The 24,199-nt window shown below is 43.6% G+C and overlaps 1 protein-coding gene across 1 annotated transcript; it reads left to right on the plus strand.

The window, feature by feature from the left end:
* The first annotated feature begins 236 nt into the window (after window positions 1–236).
* On the plus strand, window positions 237–12,088 carry LOC123807651 (protein-lysine methyltransferase METTL21C-like). Its single transcript, XM_045821688.1, has 5 exons — window positions 237–250; window positions 2,376–2,511; window positions 5,434–5,585; window positions 10,123–10,240; window positions 11,107–12,088. The coding sequence occupies exons 2-5, from the start codon at window positions 2,388–2,390 to the stop codon at window positions 11,499–11,501; spliced, it is 789 nt and encodes a 262-aa protein (XP_045677644.1). The 5' UTR covers window positions 237–250; window positions 2,376–2,387; the 3' UTR covers window positions 11,502–12,088.
* Window positions 12,089–24,199: the final 12,111 nt, after the last annotated feature.

The raw sequence follows: 24,199 nt of genomic DNA on the forward strand, positions 1-24,199 counted from the left end.
TGTTGCCAGGATCGTGTGTGCGTGTATGTGTGAGAGAGAAATTTTGAGAGAGAGAGAGAGAGAGGGAGAGGGAGGAAATTCTAGCAAAGCAATGTGTCTGAGTACTGGTGGGTAATGCTACCCTAAATAACTTGGTCTTCCACTGGCTGGCTTTTGTTCATAAAATGCTAATCCTTTTAGGTGCAGATCTATATAAAACATTGGGGATTAAAGGGTACACAGAAATCTCAAATCTCTTCTGCTACATAAGGTAAAGTTACATTTAAACTAACAGTTCAAAATTATTTTGAGGGTTTGTACTAACAAGGAGTCATTTTAAAAACTTCCCAATTCTTTTTTAAATACTAACATATAATATATATCTTATGAGGTGTCAAACTAATGAATGCAAGGCAGATTGCTGTAGTTATTCTCTAGAAAGGTTGTTTTTCAATGCACAGCTGTTTTTAGGAAAAAAATTGATTTTTCATGTCAACTGTAATGATGAGGGAGGGAGTCACTTCATTTCACAAGGCAAATAATTTTCCTTGGCTTGCATGCACAGGAAGAAATGTCTTAAATTGAATGCTGAGAGTTCCGTGGTGCTGGAAGGGAGGCCAGCACAGAGTGCTGTGCGTCACGACTTCTCTAGCTTCGGAGAGGATAGTCAGAGTAGACATTGCAGGGTGAGTCTTTGCACAGATTACTCCTCTCAACTCCCACAACCAACATTCGAGGTGGGTGTCACCATTCTCAACAGAGACAGTGCATGGCAGAGCCAAGGTTCAAATGCAGGCTTCTCGCCACAGCGCTGAGACTTCTGCACGGAAGATGCTCTAGGGGCTCATAAGCGACCAGTCTACTATCTTTTAGGAGAAACTTCCTGGCATTGCGGGAAAGTCGAAAGGAAGGCGCTAGTCAGTATCTTCAAGAGAAAACTCTTCTCCTGCAAAGCACAGACCAGCAGAGCACTCTTGGCTGGTTTGGGGAGTTGGAGAATTGGGGTAAATGTTTGCTTATTTGATTCAAGAGCCAATGAAAGCGTTAACCTACTTTCACAGCAGTCTCGTTTGTTTGAAATCCTGTGGCACATGAACGTGAGGGACGTGCAGTGCCTGCAGGGGTGGGATGGGACTGCATTCGTGTCAGGGGCCGGCGCTCCTTCTTGTGTTTTGTTTGCTGCTGGAGTAGGCCAGCGCCTGGATGGCCGGGTTCCTGTTGGTTTCTGGGTCAGCCGGTTGTCCCGGTGTGGCAGGTGTGGCTAGTTGCTATCCAATGCTGGCTGAAACAATATGATGACAGGCAATGCGTGTGCGGGTGGAAAACACAGAATGGTAAACGCAAACAAGAAAAACCATTCACATTCTGTAAAAAAGACTAGAAAATGTCCCTGTGTTGGGGAAACATTATGAGTCATTTCAGGGCAAGTTAAGCCCGGAAAGCCTGGGTCAACTCAAGTGGTGTCCTGCCTCATGTATGAGAAGGCAGAGTCTGCAGCTGGACCCGGGTTTGATTCCCGGCTCTGCCACTGGCCGGCTGCACCCACTGGGGCTGCTTATTAATCTGGGCCTGAATTTCTCTCATCTGAGAAGAGGCATAATAACAGCATCTACTTTGCAGGGTTTGTTGGGAGGATTAGATGAATAAATCCACGTAAAGCACTACAGCTTGCTTGGCAACAATATACATCCTGCAGCGATGTCAGATGTTATTATTTTGACACCAGTCTATGATCCTAGCAGCCAGGTCCCCTTTTCTGAATCTGGGAGAGTTTTCCTGTGCTGTACTAATCACCTTTGCTCTCCTGTTTCTTGCCACAGCCCTAGGCGGTATTCTTATCCCCTTTTTGCTGACCAGGGAATAGCCAGGAGGCATTAGATGAATTGCAAAGTGTTAGAGTGGGGAGACAACGCAGGCTCCTGGCTCTCAGCCCTATTGTCTTGCAGTAAAGCCTCAGAGGAAAAGGGAGCAGCCCTGTGTTTGCTCCAAATCCTGGCTACTCGCCCATGATATTTCAGGCCACGGGGTGCTCCCAATGGCCATATTGCTAGACCAGATTTTCTGTGTTAAGATTCAGTTCCCAAAGCTACAGAAGTACACTTTAGACCCTGGCAACATTATGCCTGCCCCCGGCTCCATTCGCTCTGTTTTTGCCTTTCTCCATACAGAGAATACCTTCAGTAGTGTTTAACGATCTCCCTCCACTTTGCCTGCACAATCAGGATGGCAGCTCTGTGAGTGGCTGCTATGCTTCCCAAGGGGACTAAGCTGGAAAGCAGGCGTTCTTTCCCACTCAGCAGATGCTAAGGCGATAAGCTGCACCTTTAGAGCCCTCTGAGAGATTCAGACAGCCTGGGCTGAGCAACTCGGGTCTTGTCCAATGTTCTGCTCTCCAGCCGGCTCCGGTTATGGACGTGTGTCTGAGCTCCGAGCAGCAGCCTGGGCGCCTGCGGGAAGGACTGGGCTCCCCGGAGGGCTGGTTCGAGGCCGAGGAGACTCCCCAGAAAGACGGCACCAGTGGACCTGCAGGAGGTAACTCCTTCCTCACCTCCTCCACACCTTCGCTGTTGTTTTCCCAGTGACGGCATTGTCCAGCTAACTCCTGTGACAAAAATTTGCACTTCCTTTCACTTTAGATTTTTAAATGACTGTTGCTGAGATATAATTGACATGTAACATTATATTGGTCTCAGGTGTATGACAAAATGATTTGATGTTTGGATATATTGAGAAATGATCTCTACAGTAAGGCTAGTTATTATCCATGTAAACTGTTCATATAATGAAGCCAAGTAGGAAAACGCCCTTGTGCAAGCGTGGGCATCCTTACTACTTGTCAAAATCCACGACTTTGTTTTATCTTGTGTATAAACCGGAGATTGTGTATTTTTGTAACAAGAACTTTCAAAGAGACATGAAATCTACATTAGTTTCTGCTTTGCACCAAAGTGCGTTCAGCTCTGTCATACACGGGACCCTTGTAAAGCCAAGTGTATTTCCCCATCAGGACAATGGAACCAACAGGGTTGCATTTCCGGACAGGGGCTGAGTATGGTAGTTAGTAAATGGCGGATGTGACAAATAATGCCATCAAAGCCAGGAGACAGCGTTTGTAACATTTACAGTCATTTAATGTGGTATAATTATGTTCCAACTCTACTGAACTCAGGTGTTTTTTATTTTTACTAAACTGTTTACATAACAATGCGCCTCTACTTGTCTCTAAAACATGGTCCCTCTAAAGCCATCAAGCTAGTATGGATACAATAAATGAAAATATTTAATGTACAATAAATGTAAATTTCTATATCTTTGTAGAACACAAAAGGGTCTTGTGGGAGTATATTTACAGGCCCACGTTTCATTACACTGTTGATCAGGAATCAGGAAAGTATGCACATCAGTTTACTAGCCTGAGAGGTGATGAGCCATTCAAAACCAGCTCACTGACTGTTCCCACAGTCTTGAGAGTCCCTGGTTGGTGACACGTGGAAGGAAGGGAAGAATGAACGGTCTGGCCGTAGCGGGGGTGGGGTGGGGGAAGGAAGCCTGCAAGAGCTGGCGTGAGGACCTGATGGTCTGGCTGCTCCTGGCAGACACTCTGTGGTGAAAGCCCTGGAGAAAAAGCACAGCCCTTACCGACTCCTTGTACCGACTGGCCTGCACTAGCTCCCGAATTTCAGGAGTTTCGTGAGTTGGTTATTAAACACAGCTACTATTGAAATTTAAGTCATATAAACTTACAGTTAAATCGGTTATATAAAAGGCAAAGGTATATAAAACAATAAGGTAATGAGTATGACTCATCATGAATTATTTTAGCACACTTGACGATTAGCTACGCTCTTGGGCCCACTGATGTCCAGTGTAGCTGGATGACAGAAGTTCTCCGTCAGGGTGTGCTGCTGCACATCTTTTCCCAGTGACACTGTGTGGTAGTCTGAAGTCACCAGGGTGGGAGCGTTTATACCACAGTCATTGTCAAACCATGCAAATCAGTGCTTCCTCCCCTTGCCCCACACTGGTTGTCATATATTTACCAGTTACCACGGTCTATTGCTCTGCCTTCTAATTGTCTCCGAAACCAAATTCAGAGTCAGCCTCCCAGCCCTCTGAGGGCAGGTAGGGCTGCCCTGTAGGTATTGGGTTAGTGTTTTTGGATGTCAGTAGCTTCCCATGGAGGTAGGCGAGGACCATAGATCTTCCCTCCCCTGATTAGCCTCTCCACAACCCTAACCAGGGCACGTGACAGGAAAGGACAACGTCTCAGAACTGACTTGGCCACTCTTTATTAGTAGATTCCAGCAAGTTCAGTGCAGTCTTTGGTCCCTGGAAGCTCATCTTTTTGCTCGGGGCCGAGAATTCTCCTTCCAGGGGGACAATCCCTAAGTCAGAACCTGTAGCCAAAGGCTACACTCTGGAGAGCTGTGGACATCTGTTCTGCTAGTTCGCAAACTAGCCTTGTCGTGCACGCGATGGGCAAAGACCTTTTCCCAATCTGCCACATACTGACACTTTTTTTTGGTAAAATACAACAAAAATGAATTTCTAGGGATACAAAATGAAAATACATGCAAAGACATGCAAAATACAAGCATGTAATTAGATTCAACAGACATGATCAAATTGTACACATTCTAAATGCTTACTCCAAGTTTCTGTACTGTTCTTCCTGAAAACCTGTTACAGTCTGCAGACCAGCAGCATAGAACTGTCCCGGTGCCTGTGGAAATCAGTGATACCCGAAACGGCCTGTGGTACCTGCCTCTCAGGGGTGGACTCCTGAGTAGGTTTCCTTAAAGACCTACCACCCTTCACCCTCTATTCACATCCTCCTCCAAGCAGGTGCTCTTTTCCTCTCATTTTATGTGATAGTTGAGAGCTGCCAGACTGGGTCATGGGAGTAAAGAAGTATTTAGAGCAGCCGTAACTTAATAGTCAGAGCTCATCTGACAACCTCCCCCTGGACTGTGCGGCTGGCTCATCTTTGGGTGACCCGTACCTTTTGAGGAGCCGATGTAGGAAGGATTTAAGGAACACACTCCAGCCAACATGTGGGAATGTTACTTCAAGACCTAAAAATAGTCAGGCCCGTGTATGCCCAGGTCTTCCTCCCACAGGCAGCCCATCTGTGACATTTTCCTCATGCCATTTGGCTTTCTCCTGTCGTCAAAACAGAGCGTGGGGATGGAGCCACGCCTTTTACGTCCTCTCCTAAACAGAGGGAAAGACTCGGGACACCCTTTGGCATTTCATCATATGTTAACAATGTCACATCTGAATTTTATGTCCCTGTCATTCCATGTCATTGTTTTGTGCTAGTTTGTGGCCATTGTCATTGATAGCATTGGCCCTCTGTTGAAAGAATTCTGTTTCCCTCTTACCAATTGTACTAAGTACATATTTGCATGGGATCAACAAATCATGCAACCTATTTTATTTTCTGCCCCGCAGATTTTAACAACATAGAGCCGTCTCTTCAGAGCCTCCAGAAATTTGTTCCTGCAGATTATGCCAGCTACACTCAGGAGTATTACCGGTTTGCAGGCGAGAAGATTGTGGTTCAAGAATCCATAGAGAGTTACGGAGCGGTGGTGTGGCCCGGGGTGAGGGGGTCGCTGCGCTGGGATGGCAGGGTGTCTGGGGACGATAACAACACTCTCATCCACCTGCGTTGCCTTGAACGGTTTGCTGGGTATTTTAACATTCCGTGTTTCTCCAACCGAGGGTCCATGGCTGCCCCGCCTCCAGGGCTGTGGGGGTGTGCTGGGGCTCCGCAAATATGTAGCATCTCTCCCATAAGCACTGATATTCCTCTGTGCTATGTTCTTGGAACATTATTCCTTACATGAACATGAACTTGAATGTATCAGGAAGTAGAACGAAAAATTCATGTGAATTGTTAAGAAAAAAAATCACATCTTGAGAGTTTAGGCTTTGCAGCCTGTCCTTTGGGGCCATTCCCACAGACCCTTGGGGGCTCATCGGCTTTTCGCACTGTGGATGCTGCAGTGGAAATGTTTAGGAGGCATGACTGCATCGCGTGTTCTCCCAGCAACAGCCCTGTGAGGATGGCTCCAAAGTGGGGGAAACACTCTGAATTTAGAGCCAGAAAAGCTGCTCTTTCCTGGCTGACTGGTCATGGATGTTCACTTCTCCCCCATTTGCCTTCATTCTCATATCTGAAGCATGGGGCAGGGTGAGTGTCCAGTTCCCAAGATGGTTGTGAGGGTTCAGTGAAGTGATATACCCAACCTCCTGCTGGCTGCAATTGTTAATGTCATATTATTAATATTAAGGAATTACTAAATGAATGAAGAAAAGTTCAAGGTCTGGTGAAGCTATTGCCTTGGGGGTGCGGTGCACAACCAGGCTGGATCAGCAGCCTCGGATGCCAGCACTGTTGTTCCTTCCACGGCACAGGTCTGCAGCCTGGGCTGAGAGAGCCTCCAGGGCAGAGCAGCTCGATCGTCAGCATGGACGTGAACCACACTGGGGTCTTGTCAACATGCAGATTCTGATTCAGGAGCTCTGGGGGCAGGACGGTGGGTTGTGGGCTGTGCTTCCGCACTTCTCGTGCTCCCAGATGATACAGACCTGCTGGTCCCCGAACTGCATGTGCAATGTGTAGTCATGATTAGAGGCTCCATGGAGAGCCCCTGGGGCAATCTGGGGTACTGGTGGCAAGTGAAAAGGGGGAGCAGGGGGAGGGAGGGGCAGCCAATGGCTCCACACTCTTAGAGCTTCACCCCTTCTCACTCCTCTCAACCAAGGAAGCTCCATTGTTACCCTTTATGCATATGAGTGTGACTTCTTTCAAACAAAGATTTTTCTTTTCTTTTTTATATTGAATTTACTGGGTTGACATTAGTTAATAAAAGTACATAGTTCTCTGGCCAAGATGGAGGCAGAGGTAGAAACACTTCACTTCCTTGCACAACCAAAAGAAGGATAACAACCAATTTAAAACAATAAACAACCAGAACTGCCAGAAAATCAAACTGCATGGAACTCCGACAACCAAGGAGTTAATGAAACATTCATCCAAACTGGTAAGAAGGGCTGAGATGGGCAGCCGGGCAGTAGAGGACTTGCAGCAAGGCTGTGGACCATGTGGGCAAGGCAGAGGCTGGCTGGCCAGTAAACTAAAGACTCAAAACCTCTGGCTGTAAAATCCTATGGGGTCATGAAGGCAGGAGAAACTCCCAGTGTCACAGGAGAGTTCCCATAAACCCACCCACTTGAGAATCAGCACCTGAGAGGGCACAATTCACTTGTGGGAAGTGAGGGAAGTGATGGAAAGTGGGACTAGAGTGGAGTGAGCGAGTGGCATTGTTCCCTCTCTGACCCCTCCCCCACATACAGTGCCACAGCGCAGCTAAGTGGGTTGCCCCACCCTGGCAAATACCTAAGGCTCCACCCCTTACAATGTAACAGATGTGCTGAGACAAAGGAATATGGCCTGAATGAAAGAACAGATCGAAGCTCCAGACAAAGAACTAAATGATGAGGAGATAGACAATATCTGATGCAGAGTTCAAAACACTGGTAATCAAGATGCTCACAGAATTGACTGAGGTTGGTTGCAAAATTAAGGCAGAAATGAAGGCTATGCAAATTGAAATAAATGAAAATATACAGGGAACTCACAGTGAAGGGAAGGAAACCAGGACTCAAATCAACAAGTTGGACCAAAAGGAAGAAATAAGCATTCACCCAGAACAGAATGAAGAAACAAGAATTCAAAAAAATGAGGAGAGGCTTGGAAACCTCTGGCACAACTTTAAGTGCTCCAACATCTGAATCACAGGGATGCCAAAAGGAGAAGAGCAAGAGCAAGAAATTGAAAACTTATTTGAACAAACAATGATGGAAAACTTCTCCAATCTCATGAAGGAAATAGACTTCCAAGAAGTCCAGGAAGCCCAGAGAGTCCCAAAGAAGTTGGACCCAAGGAGGAACACACCAAGGCACATCATAACTACATTAGTCAAGATTAAAGATAAGGAGAGAATCTTAAAAGCAGCAAGAGGAAAGGAGACAGTTACCTACAAAGGGGCTCCCATAAGACTATCAGCTGATTTCTCAAAAGAAACCTTACAGGCAAGAAGGGGCTAGAAAGAAGTATTCCAAGTCATGAAAGGCAAGGACCTACATCCAAGATTACTCTATCCAGCAAAGCTATCATTTAGAATGGAAGGGCAGATAAAGTGCTTCCCAAATAAGGTCAAGTTAAAGGAGTTCATCATCACCCAGCCCTTATATGAAATGTTAAAGGGACTTATCTAAGAAATAGAAGATCTGAAACTATAAACAGTAAAATGACAATAAACTCACAACTATCAACAACTGAACCTAAAAAACAAAAACAAAACTAAGCAAACAACTAGAACAGGAACAGAATCACAGGAATGGAGATCACATGGAGGGAGAGGAAGCAGGGAGAATGGAGAAAGGTCCAGGGAATAAGACGCATAATTGGTAGGAACAAAATAGACGGGGAGAGGTCAAGAATAGTACAGGAAATAGAGAATCCAAAGAACTTAAATGTGCAACCCATGGACATGGACTAAGGGTGGTGGGGAGTGCTGGAGTTGGGGCGGTGCAGGGCAGAGGGGGAATAAAGTAAAGAAAAAAAATTGGGACAACTGTAATAGCATAATCAATAAAATATACTTAAAAATAAAAGTATATAGTTTTCAGATATACAATTTTAAGACATCATCTGTATATTGTATTGTGTGTTCTCCACCCCAAGTCTAGTCTCCTTCCATCACTGTTTATCCCCCCGTACCCTCTGCGACCCCTCCTGCCCCCATTTTGCTCTGGTAATCATCATGCTGTTGTCTGTGTCTGTGATTTTATTGTTGTTCTTTTTCTTTGGTTTAACAACAAGTGTGAAAATCACCAAACTACTCCACAGCTTGTTATTGTAATATATTTGGCAAATAGACAACCATAACAAGAGTATCAGAGATTAGGGAAGGAAAAAGACCCTTGTCTACTGGGCTGTTTTCCTCTTGTTAAGGCCTCAGCCTTTCTCACACCAAACCTGGCCTCTCTGGGGACCTCAGACCCCTGAGAGCTATGAAAGAAGGGTTCACGTAAAGTGGGAAAACACCCTTTTCTTGTGTGATTTCCAGTGCAGTTCTCTGTGAAAAAGACCTCTTTTCAGAGCTTACAAATAAGGAGTTGGGGAGTGTTCGTAATGTGAAAAGATGTAGCTGTTCCTGAGAAAAGCCTTGCCTCTGGAAAGCACCCCAGTGGGGCCGGCCTCTCACAGGGCAGGGCTACCTCCTCAGAAAACACCCTGAAGCATATGTCCTCTTGATAGCCTACGTGACCCCTTCTTCCTAGTATCAAAACCCCCACATTGCAAATAATTACCCTTGTTCCCCCCAGGGACTATCTTATAAAAAGCTGTCTCAATTTATTTGCATGTTTGTGGGTTTTTTTTAACATCTCCTTGCAACCGCTGCTCAAAGTGCGGTCCAGGGACCAGGAGCCCTGGCATCACCTGGCGGCTCGTTAGAAATGTAGTCCTGAGCCCCCGCCACCAGCCCCCGCCCCCTGCAGGCCCTACTGCACAGAGATGTGCATCTCGAACCAGGTCCCCAGATGATTCGTGTACACACCCATGTTTGGAAAGCGCTGTTCTGGTCGTCTAAGTGTTTCTTAGAGAAGCCACTTTAAAAAAATAACTGCCCAGCTGACCACTGTGGCAGACAAAAGTCCTAGCCCGGTTGGATTTTAAAGAGTCCAGGAGAGAGGTGTTGAAGACACTTACACAACATTCCCAAAGCAGGCAGAGGCCCGCCGTGACTAAACCAGAGCAAGAAGCGGCCGTCCCATAGGCCTCGCTGCCCGGATTCGTGACACAAGCTGGCCTTCCAATGCCTGGAGACCGATCGGGAGTCTTCTGACGCAGGGGTTTAACACACTGTTTCCTGTGATGCGTGTTATAATTCCCACATTCCAGAGGTCTAATTACATCATTAAATGTATATTGTGATTCTGATGAACCTTTCCATGAACTGAAACTCTTAATGACATGTCCTAAAATAGTTCGCTTGGGATAGGGATAGGGGTTGTTACTGGTTTCCATGTTCTAGTGCCCAAGTGACAACTGTAAATATTTTTTAGGCCACGGCTTTGTGTCAGTATTTGGAGGAACACACGGAGGAACTGAATCTTCAAGATGCTAAAACACTTGAAATTGGTGCTGGACCAGGCCTTGTTTCCATCGTGGCCAGTATCCTAGGTTTGTGCCTTTGTTTATTCCCGACACCTTTACCGTGACAACAATGATGAGTGTTGTTATCACAGGCTGCGGTTTAGGTAGTTGGCCATGACTGCACTCATTAAATCTCCCCCAAATGTCATGTGCTAAAATTCCCACAGAGATAAGATCATTGCGCCTTAGATAAAGGAACTTGCTCGGTGCACCAATTACCAGGTGATGAAGTTGAAATTTTGGAGGTGTGACTTCCAGATCCCTGTCGCAAATAACTATGTTGTGTTGTCTTCTTCTTTTTATTGCAAATATTGTAACTAACGTTGTGAAGGGGGAAAAAGTGAGTTAATCCAAGGTGAGCATAGATTTACCCCGAAGTGCAGGCTGTGAGTTCCTGGGCCCTGGGCAGGAAGCGGCACTAATCTGTCCTACTTCTGCACACAGTAATGGAGTTTTTAAAAAAACTGATCTGGTGATCTATTTTATGAACAATAGTCGCTAACTTTAAAAATGCCTAAGCATTAATTACTGGATTTAGATAAGGGTGAGAGATCATCCTTTGTGGAAAGAAAACTGGTTGCTGAATACTTCACGTAAGAAAAAAATAAAACTGTCAGATAAATGTAATTCGGGTGGGGAGGTGCTACTGTCATCTAGTTAACGGGGCCCAGAGAAACTGCCAAACATCTTACAGAGCACAGGGCAGCCCCTACCTGCGCCCCAGAAAGAATTACCCAGTGGAATTATGTCAAGTAAGTCCAGCCCGTGTGTCAGCAGGGCCGGGGCTGAGAAGCCCAGTTCCATTGCTCTTGTTTCTTCCTGAGAGTGTAGGTCCACTCTGAATGCCCCAACGTTCCCAGGTCATTGTTACCCCATTTCTCTTTCTCTCTTAGGAGCTCAAGTCACAGCAACAGATTTGCCTGATGTCCTAGGAAACCTTCAGTACAATCTTCTAAAGAACACACTACAACGTGTCACGCATCTGCCTGAAGTGAAAGAACTGGTGTGGGGAGAAGGCCTGGAACAAAACTTCCCCAAGGCAACCTTCTATTACGACTACGTCCTGGCCTCTGACGTGGTGTACCACCACTACTGTCTGGACAAGCTGCTCAGCACCATGGTGTACCTCTGCCATCCAGGGACTGTGCTGCTCTGGGCAAACAAGTTCAGATTCAGCACTGATTATGAATTTTTAGATAAATTCAAGCAAGTTTTTGATACAACCCTCTTGGCTGAATTCCCCGAGTCATCAGTTAAAATTTTTAAAGGGACACTAAAATGGGACTAAATTAAACAAAATGCCCTTCAAAAAAATTAGTGCATGTTTTTAGCAGTGTTAGAGATTGCATTGTCAATAAAACACTTAAAAGATTGAGAAGGTAGTATATAAAAAATAACTTGTATACCCCAAATAAACAGAGCTCAAAATTACAGCGGCTTTCTACAATAACCTATTTAAGATGATTTGGTTAATCTAAATATCAGCTAAGAATAACACAAAAATGTCAAAATAGTTTTGCTGGCTTCCAAAAGTCTTGATTAAATGTTTAGTAAATTTTACACAAATAAATCAATAAGTGTATTTTCTCCTTGATATTTCTACTGTAGAACACAGTTATAAACTTATCAGCATACTTTTGTCGCACGGTTTTTTGAAGCCAAGCTTCATAGGGTTCTTACATCTTAATTTGAAGAATCTACTTCGAAGGGTTTTGATTAGCAAAGGGAGGAGATACTGAATGAGAGAAAGCCATCACAGGCTAAACAATGACTAACAGTGAAAAATACGGAGCCAATGCTAGAATGAGGGAACGGATGCTGCCTAAGACACTTCCTAAGAGAATTTAACTTATAGATACTCTCCCTCTGTGTCAACTGCCTATGACCACGGCAAGTTAAATTTCTCCATTGTCTGATTTTTTTCTTTTGATTAAAATATCTTAGAAAATTAAGAAAGAGTGGAATTTTTATTTGTTCTAAATAAAGAACACTACAGAAAAATCTAAAATAAACATCACACTTAATTATAAAATGTTAATAGCTTCTCCTTTGAGATGAGGGGGGAAAACTTAAAATTCCAGCTTACCATCATTTCTCTTCACCATTATACTAGAGATTTTAGCTGATGTAATCAATAAAAGGAAAGAAATAAAACATGCAAATTTAGAATAGTAGAAAACTTTTTTTGTAAAGGGCAAGCTTTGTAGGCTCTATATAGTTTCCATACAATATTTTTTGTATTTGTTTTGTTTTGCTTTTTTTTACAATAATTTATAAAAATGCAAGAACAATCTTAGCTTGTGGGGCCTGTACAAAGAAGCCCTCCATTGGCTTTGGCCCCCTGGCCATAATTTGTGGCACCCGGGAACTGTAGATAATTTACTATGGAATTGTTGAAATTTGTAAGTTTAGACTTCCGGCAAGATGGAGGCATAGGTGGACGCACCGTACCTCCACGCACAACCAAGATTAGAACAACAACAATTTAGAGGTAGAATAACACCCAGAACTGATAGAGAATTTATCTGAATGGAAGTCGGACAGCCAAGAAGTTGAAGTAGACCCGTTCATCCAGACCGGTAGGAGGGGCAGAGATGAGCAGCCGGGTGCGGGTCAAACAGGGAGAACTGGGCACATAAGGCAACCGGGAGGGAGCACGTAAGGCATCTGGGGCACACAAGATTGCAGTGGGTGGACCCTGAGTACTCGAGCAGCAGCTGGCAGAGCCAGTGAGGCAGCAATTATGGAGCAGGGCAGAGTGCACAACCCAGGATCCCAGAGAAGGGACTGAGGTCCCAGGACAACGGAGCTACCGCCATAGTTCCCTCCGGCCCCTGCCCCCGTGCCCACATACAATGTCACAATCTAGCGACTGGGGTGCCCAGGCGTGGTGAACACCTAAGGCTCCGCCCCTCACCATAACAGGAGCGACCAGACCAAAAAAAGAGAGAGACATGTCTCAAACAGAAGAACAGATCAATGCCCTAGGACTCATCCTTTTGAGTGACCAAGAGATAGCCAACCTATCAGATGCACAGTTCAAAACACTGGTGATCAGCAAGCTCACAGAAATGGTTGATTTTGGGTGCAAATTAGATGAAAAAATGCAGGTTACCATAAAAGAGATGAAGGAAGATGCACGGAGAACCAATAGTGATGGGAAAGAAACTGGGACTCAAAACAATAGAGCGGACCAGAAGGAAGAAAAAAAACAACCAATCAGGAAAGAATGGAGAAATAAGAATTCAAAAAAATGAGGAGAAGCTTAGGAACTTCCAGGACATCTTTAAACGTTCCAACATCCAAATTATAGGGGTACCAGAAGGGGAAGAGGAAAAGCAACAGATTGAGCACGTATTTGAACAAATAATAAAGGAGAACTTCCCCATTCTGGCAAAGGAAATAGACTTCCAGGAAATACAGGAAGCTCAGAGAATCCCAAAGAAGTTGGACCCAAGAAGGAACACACCAAGGCACATCATAATTACATTAGCCAAGGTAAAAACAAAGGAGAGAATCCTAGAAGCAGCAAGAGATAAGGGGACAGTCACCTACAAAGGAGTTCCCATCAGACTGTCAGCTGATTTCTCCAAAAGAGACCTTACAGGCAAAGAAGGGGCTGGAAAGAAAGTATTCCAAGTCATGAAAGACAAGGACCTACATCCCTAGATTACTCTATCCAGCAAAGCTTTCATTTAGAATGGAAGGGCAGATAAAGTGCTTTCTCAGATAAGGTCAAGTTAAAGGAGTTCATCATCACCAAGCCCTTATTTTATGAAATGTTAAAGGGACTTATCTAAGAAAAGAAGATAAAGAAAAAACATGTATAGTAAAAGGACAGCAAACTCACAATTATTAATAACCACACCTAAAACAAAACCAAACTAAGCAAACAACTAGAACAGGAACAGAGCCACAGAAATGGAGATCACATGGAGGGTTAGCAACAGGGGAGTGGGAGGAGGAGAGAGGGGGAAAAGGTACAGAGAATAAGTAGCATAGATTGTAGGTTGAAAATAGATAGGGGGAGGGCAAGAATAGTATGAGAAATGTAGAAGCTAAAAAACTTATAAGTATGACACAAGGACATGACTAAAGGGGGGATATGGGTGGGAGAGGGTGTACAGGGTGGTGGGGTGTGAAGGGGGGAAAATGGGACAACTGTAATAGCATAATCAATAAAATATATTAAAAAAAAAGAAATTTGTAAGTTTAGCAAGGTTGCCAAATGTCAATATACAAAGCTCATGTGTATTTAGAGATTCTAACCACAAATAGTTAGAAAATAAAATTTAAATAAAGAAAGTATAATAGCAATACCAAATACTTAGAAGTAAATCTAACAGGAGATATGCAGCAGGACTTTTAGAAATGGCGGTGGAGTAGGTAGATCCTGTGTCCCCCTCCTCCCAGAACCAAGTGGAAACACAGCTAAACTGGGGAACAGTCACCATGAAAGACCAGCTGATGAACAGCTGAAGAGGAGTTTTATAACCAAGGACTTGCAGAAGAAACTGTCGAGACTCCACCTGCACAGCAGCTCACACCACAGTCAGGGATGAGCCTCACCGCCAGCCTGTCTGAGGGCTGATCCCACACACCAACAGGCCAAGAGCGATCAAGGCTCAATGACAACAAATGGGCCCATGAAACCCACGCGAGGAGCTTCCTAGGGCACCCAGCTCAGGAGATCAAGGTGACCACACCACTGGGTTCCACAGGCTGCCTACTACATAAGGCCACCCCATGAAGACTAGGAGCCTGAGCAGATCTATCTACTACACTGAGACAAATACAAAGAGACAGACAAAATGGGAGACAAAGAAACAGACCCCTTATGAAAGAACAGGGTGACTCTCTAGAAAAAGAGCTAAATGAAACGGAGGCAAGTAATCTACCAAATACACAATTCAAAGTAATGGTTATAAGGATGCTCAACAGCAGTAAAAAGGACATGGGAACCATGAGAAGTAGCCAGTCAGAAATGAGTAACATATCTGAAATAAAGAATGTACTGGAAGGAATAAACAGTAGGCTGGATGAAGCAGAGGATCCAATAGGCAAATTGAAAGACTAGGTGAAAAAAACCAAAAAATCACTCAATCAGAGGAGCAAAAAGAAAAAAGAATTACAAAATGTGAGGGCAGTTTAAAGGACTTTGGGACAACATGAAATGTAACAACATCAGCATCCTAAGGATACCAGGAGAACAAAAGTGAGCAATGGATCAAGAACCTCTTTGAAGAAACAACCACGGAGATCTTCCCTGACCTGGTGAAGGAAAAAGTCAACCCAAGTCCAGGAGACACAGAGAGTCCCAGTCAGGATGAGCCGAAAGAGACCCACACCAGGACACATCATAACTGACATGCAAATATGAAAAACAGAGAATCTTAAAGGCAGCAAGAGAGAGGCACTTAATTACCTACATGAGAGTTCCCATAAGATGTCAGCCAATTTCTCAACAGAAACATTGTAACAGAGGACCCTGCCCTCAGAAACGGGGGAGGGGTTGAGCAGCACATGTGTGAATCGCCCTGGCAGCCAGGGCGTGGCACTCCCGGGCATGCAAGGGATCCTGCGGGGAGAGGTTGATCTAAAAAAAGAGGAGCGGGCGGAAAATCTGCTCCTCCTGGGCTCTGGACACCAGGGATAGTAAGAGGGAAGGGGAAGAGGCTTGGCAGCTCAGCGGAGTGCGGGCTGTCAGAGGCAGGCCCCCGCAGGCCCTGCACAGACCTGTTTCCCCGAGCAGTTCCCAGGCCGCTCCTCTGGTCGGGAGCGGGCCGACGGGCACCAGGAGGGCGGGTCTGTGAGCGATGGTGGGAAGAGGACAGCGCACAGTGGGTGGGAGGCCTGGACACACAGACTCCAAAGATGCCTGAAGCTGGACAGTGACTGGGAACCAGCTAAGCCACTACGTTTACGATAGTTTTGGCTGGGAAAAGAGGTTCCTGGTGCAACCTTGAACTGGGCTGACAGAGGGTGACAGGGCGATTTTTCTTTGGGTGTCTTAGGAGATACCCAAAGCTTTCAGGAGATACCCAAGCTTTCAGGCAGAAGCTGGCCATTATTTCCAAAGACCTTGGTGATGATAGCACTGTAAACAGATTTTTGTTCTTGTGTTTGTTTTTTTCAGTTCTTAACCTATGCAGTAGTTGAAATGACACATATTTAAATAGCTATTTTCGATGTCATATTCTGAATTTTTTCTTTTCCCTTTACTTTTGTTACCTGGATATTTTAGGCAGGAACTTGCCATTATTTCAAGTTATATGATAATTATAAATATTTAAGTAACTATTTTTGGGTTTTTCCCCTTTTGCCTTTGTTATAATTGTTAAATAAAAGATTCCTTCTCTTTCCACCAACCTGTCTGCAGATTTGCTAGGTTGGCAGCCCACAGTAGGAGCCCCTCCCCCTACTGGTTGGGTTCAGTAACAGCACTACAGGCCAGAAGGGATCGGCATTCAGTATTCAAAGCATTGAAAAGCAAGGATCTGAAACCAAGGCTTCTCCATCCAGCAAGACAGTTATTTAGAATTGAAGGTACAATAAACAGCTTCACAGACCAAAAAAAAAAAAAAAAAAGTTAAAGGAGTTCATTACCACCAAGCAAACATTGCAAAAAATGTTGAGGGAACTGCTTTGAGAAGAAAAAATAGAGAGAGGAACATTGTGGAGGATACCGGCCAGCAATATCCATCTTGGCTGCATATGTTTGTCAAAACATTCTAAAAACATACACAGAGACAACCAGGTCCTATGGAGAGGTAGGAATGGAATGGCCACTCTCTCTGGTGGGGAAAGCGACCCATTCCCCCTCCAGAGAGGCTTTTTATTGGTTTTGTTTGAATAAGAATTCAGGTAAAAGCTCATTACTCATTGCGAGGAAGTAAGGATCAAACAATAGATAACAAGGAAGTCTGAGGGCCTATTTTGAGTCAGGGTCAAAGAGCTGTAAAACTTTGAGGAATAAACTTACTTCTTGCTTGGACCCTTATCATTCAACTGAGAGCATTCTAAACAAAGCAGGTTTCACAGGAGTTTGCATATTCTTTCTTAGGTCTGATCACCTGGGGAACCCGCCCTTTTCAGCACAGAGCTGCACCACCCTGTCATTGTTTCAGGCTTAGGTGGAGCAAGGGAACTAAGGCAACCAAAAGATAAGGAGATTTTCTCCCAGACGTTGAGGACTCAGGCTAGGTCAAAGCCGAGGAGCGAGGGTTCATCACCCCCTTTTTCTGTAGCCCCCAAAGTCCTTTCCTGGGGGCCTCCCACGTGATCGTGCCTGTCTTAGGTCATTCCACCCTTGGGGAATCTTACCCATCATTGGCTAACCAACCAAGCTTTGGGGTTCAGTTATGAATGAAGCAGCAGAAACCGCACTTCTGCCAGGGAGATAAGCTTTTGTCTCTTTGCTGGCTTACGGTCCAAGGCCACTCCCTCAGCTTTAGCCTTGGTGGGGGTTACAGCTTCTGATACCAGGCAGGGCGTTTCAAGACAGAACATAGTCATAAAGAAAAAAAATGGTGCCCTGGATGGTGTGGCTCAGTGGATTGTGTGCTGGCCTACAAACTGAAAGGTTGCCAGTTCGATTCCCAGTCACATGCCTTGGTTGTGGGCCAGGTCCCCAAGTTGGGGGCATGCAAGGGGCAACTGATCTGGTGTATCTCTCACACATTGATGTTTCTGTCCCTCTCTTTCTCCTTCCCTTCCCCACTCTCTAAAAGTAAATAAACAAAATCTTTTTTAAAGGAAAAAATGGTAATAAATAAGTACCTACAATAGTATCCCTAAATGTAAATGGATTAAATGCTCCAGTCAAAAGACATAGGGTGGCTTAATTGTTAAGAAAATATGACCCATATGTATGCTGCCTCCAAGGAACCCACCTCAGAACAAACGGTTCACACAGGCTGAAAGTGAAGGGTTGGAAAATAGCAGTCTGTGAAAATGGAAATAACCCAAAAGCTAGGGTAGCAGTGCTTATATCTGACAAAATAGACTTCAAAACAAAGGTCATAAAAAGAGACAAAGAGGACACTACATAATACTAAAGGGATCAATCCAACAAGAGGATATAATCCTGGTAAAGATGTATGTATCCAATATAGGAATACCTAAATACATTTTTAAAAAAACTCTTTGTGGACTATAAGGGAGCAATGAACAGAAATACAGTCATAGTGGGCATTTAACACCCCACTAACATCACTGGGTAGATCTTCCAGATAAAAAATCAACAAGGAAACAGTGACCTTAAATGATACACCAGGTCAGATGGGTTTAACTGATATTTACAGAACTCTTTATCCCAAAGCAGCAGAATGCACATTCTTCTCAAGTGCATGCGTAACATTATCAAAGATAGACCACATGTTAGGACACAAAATATGTCTTAGCAAATCCAAGAAGATTGAAATCCTATCAAGCATCTTCTCAGAAAACAATGGCGTAAAACTAGAAATCAACTACAATTTAAAAATCCTCAGAAGCGTTCAAACACGTGGAGGCTAAATAGCACATTATTAAACAATGAATGGGTTACCAATGAGATCAAGAAAGAAATAAAAAATTATCTGGAAACAAATGAAAATGAACAAACAACAATCCAAAGTCTATGGGACACAGTGGGGGCAGTCTTAAAAGGGAGGTTCATAGCATTACAGGCCTACTTCAAGAAGCAAGAAAAATCTGGAATAAACAATCTAATCCTACAAATAAAAGAACTAGAAAAAGAACAAGAAAAGCCCAGAGTAGGCAGAAGGAAGGAAATAATAAAAAAAGAAAATAAATGACATAGAGACTAAAAAAAGAATACAAAAGATCAATGAAACTAAGAGCTGGTTCTTTGAAAAGATAAACACGATTGATGAACCTTTAGCCATGCTCTTCAAGAAACAAAGAGAGAGGACCCAAATAAATAAAATCAGAAATGAAAGAGGCGAAGTAACAACTGACGTCACAGAAAGACAATGGATTGTAAGAAAATATTGTGAACAACTATACACCTGTACAACTATAGTATCTATAAAACAGTAACACCTATAACATGTATATGAGGTCTGTCTGGAGAAAGTCCAGCCATTGTTAATATAATGAGAATGCTTTGTGTGACACTGAGGTAACCTGGAAGCCAAGGAGAGTGGACTGGAATATGCATGTGTGAACAATGACAACTTCACTGTACTAGTCAGTGGGGGCAGTAGACGCCATTGAGTGAGCATGTGTACTGTGTGGCCGTCACATTCAAAATGGCTAAGTGAGTAGAGCAATGAATATGCATCATATTTTTGTGTGAAGCTTGGACATTCCTCTGTGGAAACTATTCAGATGATTCAGAAGGCCGCAGCTATGGGCAACTGATGGTTGGCAACTTCATTATGACAATGTGCCCGCTCATGCATCACATCTTGTGCAGAGTTTTTTGGCAAAACTTCAAATCACCCAGGTGACTCAGCTCTCTACAGCCCAGATTTGGTGCCCTGTGACTTCTGACTTTTTCTAAAACTAAAATCACCTTTGAAGGGAAAGAGGTTTCAGACCGTCAATGAGATTCAGGAAAATACAATGGGGCAGCTGATAGCGATTGGGAGGACTGTGTTAGGTCCCAAGGTGCCTTCTCTGAAGGGGACTGAGGAGTCATTGTCCTGTATACAGTGTTTCTTGTGTCTTGTATCTTCTTCAATAAATGTCTATTTTTCATATTACTGGGCTGGATACCTTCTGGTCAGACCTCATATATCTATGCAAGTATTGATATGCACACCAGAAAAATTATTTGTGACCAAATAGTTTTTATAGTCATGTATCCAATGACAAATGTCAAAAGGTAAAAGCTTTATTTTTATCTCAAATGAAAATAAACACAAAAATTTTAGGCATCACTTACTACTTACTTGTTTTTCTTAATTTATGCTCTTTATGTTACACAATTAAAAAGTACAAGGGTGGGTTTTATATTTGGTGGCTTTTTCTACATAAGTTGGCAGCTAACTGTGCTATAATATAAGCTAACTTCATTGTTCTCATACTGTGAGTGCAACTAATTTGGATTTCCCATAACTCTTGCTGATGGACATTTTTGCCGTTAGATTACAGTGGAACAGACAGCACTGTATCGTATCTAAAGACTAAAGAGTTGAAAAAGGCTCCCTCCCTCTACATCTGGTCCTTTCTGCAGGTCCCAGGAGAATTTAAAGGAGGAAACTATACTATAAAGAAGCAGTCATACACTATAAATAAAAGTATCTTTACTTACGTTGTTCACTTAGTCTGGTAAGCCCTTTTCTCGATCATTTCTACTGGCTGAAACCCTCCTTCCCACATTCTTCCAGAAAGCCTCACCTAAATTCTCGCCAGAAGTGGCTGCACTTGTGCATCCCTCAGCACTGGACCTCTACTTCCCTTAAACCACTGACTCTGAAGTCCACTTCAGAGCAAATTCCAGATGGGCAGGCCCTGCGAGATTTTGGTTTCCTGGGGGTGTATTTCCGGTCCACGGTGCCTTGCATTCAGTAGAAATCCACTTAACATTGGAGTAACTGAGGGGTTTTTATGTTTGCTTATTTTTAATCTAGTCTACTTCTAGAACAGGAAACTGACCTATTACATTTGATGTAGTTCCACCTGGACAACCCACTGCAGAGAGGCGTGAGCCGTTATTTCCAGCACTTGGAACATGAATTACATTGTGCTTCCACACTGCTACATTAATTCATAAACTCTCCTGAGAGAGAGAATTCCTTCGAACATAAAAGCTGTCCAGCTTTTCAAGAACTATATTATTGTTATTTAAAAATATTTGCAAATATGGTTTATATAAAAAACCAGACTAAAATATGGTTCCAAGTAATAGAACTAAAATGGTGGCTATACATAAGAAAATGTGCATTAGAATCACTCAGGGGACATTCTCCAACTATAAATGCTTAGCCTCCATTTCCAAAGTATTTATAATACCAGAATTTGTTCAAGTGCATGGCTAAGCACCTTTCGGCACCACCCACCCTCGGTAGGACATGGTACAGCCATTCCAGGAGATGCGCCCTCGTTGGGTTCCAGTATTGGGAAGCAGTGATGCGGGGAAAACTGTAAAAGGAGGACTGCAAGCAAACACTGAGTGACGAGCAGTAATGGGTTGTGGGCGACTGTAGGTTTCACTTCCATCCCCCACTTAAAATAACATACTCAGAACCAGCTCCTTGGGGGAGTCCTATATATATTTGTGGTTAGTGTCAAAGATGAAGGGGAAATAAGGCCCTAGGGAGAACTTAAAAGTAAGATTTAAAATATAAGCAATTTGGTCAGAGCTTGATAGCAAACAAGAAAAATGTGCTGCTCCCCTTTGTGGGAGAAGACCAGTTATACTGAAGAGTGAAGATGCTGCCTAAGCTTTGTCACAGCACTCACAGTGCCACTATGACTTGGCTTCCTCTGCCTCCCGCCTTGAATAAAACGTCACCTTATATCTCGTCAGAGTACCTAGGCCTGTGGCCAGTTTCTCATCACAGGGTCCGCAGCCCTTGTCCGACAACGCCTGCAGTGGCACGCCGTGGGTGGCGGAGGTGCCCAGGGACTGCCCACGCTGCCCCGGGACGCTGTGCATGAATAGGAAGCTCTCAGAAACCCTTGTGGGTACCGCTTTGCTCCAGGGATTGTTAAACTGAGGACAGCATCTCAATCCCATAGACTAGAATATTCCAAGATAGGCATTCTCTAAACGTTTCCTTTGATTCATGCTTCAGGTAAATTCATGCAGCTGCCTTTTCTTGACACAATAGGAGGCTTTATTTCCTGGCAATAGCTCTTGCCAGCAATGTGAGGTGATTTTAAAGGAAGGGTGCAAGTTGGAATCTTTCAAATTCTGTTTTCATTTGGATTTTGTTAATACTTAACTACCCTCTTTGCCATATGTGAGCATGTATGTATTTAGTGCACATGTCCCAGAAATCTAGAAAGTACGTATCAGCTGAAGGCAGAGGTTCTGCCCAACTATTTAACAGTATGACAGTTAGCATGTCTGTGGTTCCAATCCTTGAAGTGAGTAACTTACTACACCTGGCTGTCTCTTAGATGTCTGTACCACTATGGGACATGCAACCCAATATTGGGAAGGCAGATTGAAGACAATGACGGCATAGTTACCTACGAAAGGAACAACTGAGCATCCAATTCAGGAAAACAAATCCAAAGGAAGCCAACTATTAAGAAATCACAAGGCAGTAAGGGTAAGAGCAGCATTTGGAGTACTTAAAAAACGCCCCAGCTGGCATGGCTCAGTGGATTAAGTATCAGCCTGCGAACAAAGGGTCCAGTCCTGGTTGGATTCACAGTCAGAACACAATGCCTGGGTTGCAGGCCAAGTCCCCAGTAGGGGGTGCAGGAGAGGCAACCACACTTCGATGTTTTTCTCCCTCTTTCTCCCTCCCTTCCCCTCTAAAAATAAAATATAAAATATTAAAAAACAAAATCTTAAGGATAGGCTGAAACTGACTGTATTCCTCTCTACCCCAGAAACACATAGCAACCATGTCCTGTTTCTACTCTCTTTTCGTATGCAGCTACGGAGATCAGGTAGAAAGCAGCAGAAGGAAGTCAGCAGGCCAAGAGGACAGAGGAATAGCCATAATTATGGACTGGTTAGCAAGAAAACTTTTCATTGTTGAATTGAACTTTATATACCCATCTTTTTACAGTCTGTAATTTAACAAATGGCAGTTTCCCTTTTCAGATCCTCAGGATACAAAATAGAGATGAATGTAGTACATTAACTTTGCATTCTCAAACTCCACTATGGTGCTTTGTAACAAACTCTAGTGTCAAATTCCAGTTCTTGACATAAAACAGCTGGAAAGTTTGTGGGTGGTGAACTGGTCGTTTTTATTTGTGTCCTCAGGTGAACTGACCCCTTTATAAGTTATGGTCTGTTTTTGTCAATATTAATCCCACTTAATGAAACTCTAATGGGTGATACAGCTTTCAAACCTGGAAATCCCGCCTTTCTTTGACAAAGGAGTTCTAACTAAATAAAGTTAATTCTGTCAGGTGGAGCTATAATTTCCATTTCATTATTGCTTTCAGCATAAGATCAAGCTCCAGGAGACCTGCAGGCTCTTTCTATTTTTACTTTGAGGCTTTTAGTTCCGTGTCCCAAGCCTTTATCCCAGTAGCAATTTTCCCCACTTACTGCTAAAGCCCATATTAATCTTGTTACAGGAAAAGAGGGAGAAAGCCGTTGAAGGTGGACTTGGACTTTGCTGTGCTTGTCATTTCTGGACTAACATTTGTGGAGTGGTCCTACTGCTGGGACAGGTTTGCTCCAGGAGAGGGCATAAAGATACTGCTCGAGAGCAGACACCTTCCAGCATCATGACTGTGGTTCTGGACCTTTTCATCAAAGTCAAGTGCCTGGCAATTAACCATGTGCGTGATTAAGAGTATGCCAAAAAATCTAAAAAGCTGTAAATATTCTGAAATATAAAGATGGCTCATTGTATTCAAGCAGAAATTGTGGGCATTAATTGTTAAATCTTCCCACACAAATGTATCTTAAAATCCAATCTTGTAGCAATTTCAACCTTGTAGCGATTAGACCGGGTGAGTGAATGGTGAGATGCTGCCTTGTGATGAGTGGACACTAGCTTTGGCTTTTGTCTTTCTGCAGAAAAGGGATGTGATTCTGTAACAAAAAAAAATTAAATTTGATCTAGTTATTCAATTAGTTCAAATAATCTTAAATAACTTCTGGTGAAGTTCTGGTAACTGGCAGTGGTTGGGGAAAATGATGGCACCTACCAGGGAAATTACCACAGCAAACACTATTTTTTCCTTAAAAACATTATTGTTTAATTTTCTTCCATTTCTTGGAAGGGAAACACAATTTCACTACAAACTAGTTTAGTTAACAAAGAAATAAGATGCAAAAGGTAGTATCATCTTATGTTTGTACAGTGCTTTGCAAGTTACAAAGCATTTTTACAGTTT

Source organism: Phyllostomus hastatus, unplaced genomic scaffold, assembly GCF_019186645.2.
Source record: "Phyllostomus hastatus isolate PE091 unplaced genomic scaffold, TTU_PhHast_1.1 phas_scaffold_46, whole genome shotgun sequence".
NCBI lineage: Eukaryota > Metazoa > Chordata > Mammalia > Chiroptera > Phyllostomidae > Phyllostomus > Phyllostomus hastatus.

What these genes read in the sequence shown, in the direction of transcription:
- LOC123807651 (XM_045821688.1), top strand. Translation starts at nt 2,388, where the DNA reads ATGGACGTGTGTCTGAGCTCCGAGCAGCAGCCTGGGCGCCTGCGGGAA. An exon ending in GAGCGGTGGTGTGGCCCGGG is followed by an intron (nt 5,586 to 10,122) that starts GTGAGGGGGTCG and finishes AATATTTTTTAG; the next exon opens with GCCACGGCTTTGTGTCAGTA. An exon ending in CATCGTGGCCAGTATCCTAG is followed by an intron (nt 10,241 to 11,106) that starts GTTTGTGCCTTT and finishes TTTCTCTCTTAG; the next exon opens with GAGCTCAAGTCACAGCAACA.